General features: G+C 37.1%; 1 protein-coding gene across 1 annotated transcript; it reads left to right on the plus strand.

Moving 5' to 3' along the window:
• The first annotated feature begins 1,204 nt into the window (after positions 1-1,204).
• LOC105156582 (protein JINGUBANG) lies at positions 1,205-2,800 on the plus strand. The gene has a single exon (XM_011072754.3). The coding sequence runs from the start codon at positions 1,344-1,346 to the stop codon at positions 2,571-2,573; it is 1,230 nt and encodes a 409-aa protein (XP_011071056.1). The 5' UTR covers positions 1,205-1,343; the 3' UTR covers positions 2,574-2,800.
• Positions 2,801-3,549: the final 749 nt, after the last annotated feature.

Genomic DNA, 3,549 nt, shown 5'->3' on the forward strand with positions numbered 1-3,549 from the left:
CAGTGTATACCCAAAAGGTGTGATGGGAAAATTTTCATCTAAATAAAGGGGTTAATTATTAGGCAGCTTCAAATATTCCCATTCTACTTTAATCATCATAGTAAACAATACTAAAAATTACCTACACTTATCTAGAATTGTCACCGCAGGTCTCAAACAATCCATAGCATAACAATAGTTGCAATGGGTGTGAACATATATATATATGATGAATGAGAAATTAGGGTAATAAAATAAGTTGGATACAGGGCATTGATGATATGGAAGTATCTGGTTTTATCTCAAAGTGCAAGTGGTCCTAACAAAAGGAATTAAGAATGCAAAGAGGGAGTGCAATACATAAATTGTGACTAATGCATATATTGTGTGTCTGGTGCCCATGCAAAACTGACGCAACCCTTTCTATCCACTCTACATGTTCAACACTTCCTTTGGTCCCATTGGCTATACTCACATCTTCACTTTTTCTTTGTGCTAAAATGCGCCCATAATAGTATGTATAAAATATCCAACTCAACCCTGATTACCATTACAAGAATTGTTGTACTACATTGTCACGCAACATATAATCAAGTAATACATGTTGCAATTCTTTTTTTCCGGAAAAATATTAGCTTAGTTTAGTTTGAAATATTTCCTGAAAATTATTTTTCTTGAAATACTTTTTCAAATACAACCTAGTTTTTAAATACTGCACATTAACTTTTAACTCTAATTTCGAAGTCTACTTAATGTTCTAACATATTTATACTTTTACATACTTTCCAAAGTAATATTCTTAAAATATTTTGGGAGTATATATCTCTGAAATGATATTGGAATTAACCAAAATATGAACTCTTCCGAGGTATTACTTGCTCGTCTTAAATGCATTTTTGCTGGTAGAGGTGAATTTCGACAAAAAAAAGAATTAAAACTATAAAAATTTAAAAGATAAAAATTAATTTTTTTTAAAAACAAATTGAAGGACAAAACCATTAAATAATTAAATTTACGAGACCAAAAATACATATAATCCCTTATTTGCTATGAATGAATCCGGATAATGTTGTTGTGAGAGCAACAAGTCATGCAATAATTAATTACTTGTGGGAATATTTTTTGCAAGTCATTTCATGATGTCTCCCCACAACAATTAATCCTTCAATTAGAAGAAGATTGAAATTCTTTACGCCTTCCTACCCCCCACCCCACCCCACCCCTAGGTGTTGATTCTTTATAAACATGTTTCATTCACATTTCATCAGCTCTCATAATCAACTTTTAATTATAGTTTCAACAAAAGCATTCTTCAACCTCATCCCCTCTTCCATTTCTTTCTCTCAAGAAGAAGAAAATTGAAAATGGGCATATTTCTCCCTTGTCCTTTGCCTTGCCATTGCGACAAGCACCAAGATTCCGACCAACCACAAACCAATCTCCATTCTGATTCATCTTCAAATTCATCGCTTACTTCGCAATCAAGTCTCCCTTCAGTTCCTTCACTGACACCCCATTCCCAGGCCCTGGATCACGCCTCCGCCGCCCGTTACCACTGCTTAGCCACTCTCAAGGGCCACTCTTCCTATGTATTCTCCCTCGCTCTCGCCGGAAAGCACCTCTACAGCGGCGGTTCCAACGGTGAAATCCGTGTATGGGATCGTAACCCCTCTTCGTTATCCCAGAATTACATTGTTTCAGAAGGCTACAGCGCCGTGAAATCCATAGTAGTCTTAGGCGACAAGCTCTTCACGGCGCACCATGATCACAAAATCCGCGTCTGGAGAATTGCTAACTCCACACCCCATCAAAAATACAAGCTTATTACAACGTTACCAACTGTGAACGACCGTTGCATGAGGCTTTTCTCTGCGAAAAACTATGTCCAAGTGCGCAGGCACAAGAAGTCGACGTGGGTTCATCATGTGGACACAGTTTCCTGTCTTGTTTTATCAAGAGATGGTTCTTTACTCTATTCTGTTTCGTGGGATAGAACCCTCAAAGTGTGGCGAACTTCTGATTTCAAGTGCGTAGAATCAGTGCAGAATGCTCATGATGACGCAATAAACGCCGTCGTCGTATCCAACGACGGGGTTGTCTACACGGGCTCGGCAGATACAACGATCAAGATTTGGAAAAAACCCGATGGCGGGAAGAAACATTCACTTGTTTCTACACTGGAAAAGCATAAATCTGCTGTGAACGCGTTGGCCTTAAGCACAGATGGGTCTGTTTTATATTCCGGCGCCTGCGACAGGTCAATAATTGTGTGGGAGAAAGACGACGGCGCCGCCCATCTGGCGGTGGCGGGGGCGCTGAGAGGGCATAAGAAGGCTATTTTGTGTTTGGCCGTTGTGTCGGATTTATTGTGCAGTGGGTCAGCAGACAAGACAGTGAGAATTTGGAGGAAAGGGAGTGGGAGGAGTTATTCATGTTTGGCAGTGTTTGAAGGGCACAGAAGCCCTGTCAAATGTTTGACAGCAGCTTTGGATAATAACCAGAGTAGTAATAATAATTCAGGCAATTCTTACCTGGTTTACAGTGGGAGTCTGGATTTTGATATTAAGGTTTGGCAAATTTTTGTCCCCTTCTAACTTCTAAGCTCTATATATTTTCTTCGGAGGAGGAGGAGGATACAGACTACTGTATTCTTGTACATATATAGAAATTGAAGGTCTTCCTTTATTGTTTTTTGGGTTTTGGAATTTAGAGATTTTGTTCGCTCTTGGAAGAGTGAGGTGTTGTAATATTGTATCAGTGTCCGAGGAGTTTCCAAAAGAAAAAAAGAAAGAAAGAAACAGCTCATAATTATATATCGTAATGATTGAATATCAATGGCAGATTAATTTGTTTGAAACCCACGAGTTATATCCTGTTGGATTCTTGAATTTCAAGGTTCATTATGGATCCTAACCAGTCCTCTTTCCCTATTGTCAAAAGTGATTGGTCTTCAGTCCATATCTTAAACCTTAATTTCTCGATTATGATGCATGATTTTGGACTAAACAGCCTGAAAAAATATAGAAAAATAGGTACTTGGTGGAAAAATAGGTCTAATTCATTCTCATACCACACAGTAGCGCATCGACACTTCTTTCGCCAACAGACCATCTTTAAGTAATTTCCTAAACCTAATAATTAAACTAATTAATGCCGACAGTTTTCATACTTTCGGAGAAATACGATAAATCAAATCCTTCAATGTGTAGCAGCATAGACAGTGATGTGCATATAAATATATAGTAACAGTGGCAGAAACAATTAAATTGGTTTTTACCACAACAGGTTCCGAGAAAGTCAATGATATTAAAGCTTATTATCAGTGAAAATCATTCACTGTTCTCAACCCTCCAGCATCAGAGGAAAAACTTTTAGGTCAGAGATCAGTCACCTACTGGGATCCTTTTCTTTTTTTAATTATATCTGTTACATATATATTATCAAATCATTATTATTTTTTATTAACAACTTGTCATGAAACGATTATATATATCAATAATTAATATTTATTTACAACAATTACTATAAAAAATCATCAACTACATAGTATTAATTAGCAACTCAATGATT

Source organism: Sesamum indicum, linkage group LG2 (assembly GCF_026168435.1).
Source record: "Sesamum indicum cultivar Baizhima isolate 11 linkage group LG2, ASM2616843v1, whole genome shotgun sequence".
Lineage (NCBI taxonomy): Eukaryota > Viridiplantae > Streptophyta > Magnoliopsida > Lamiales > Pedaliaceae > Sesamum > Sesamum indicum.

What these genes read in the sequence shown, in the direction of transcription:
- LOC105156582 (XM_011072754.3), top strand. Translation starts at nt 1,344, where the DNA reads ATGGGCATATTTCTCCCTTGTCCTTTGCCTTGCCATTGCGACAAGCAC.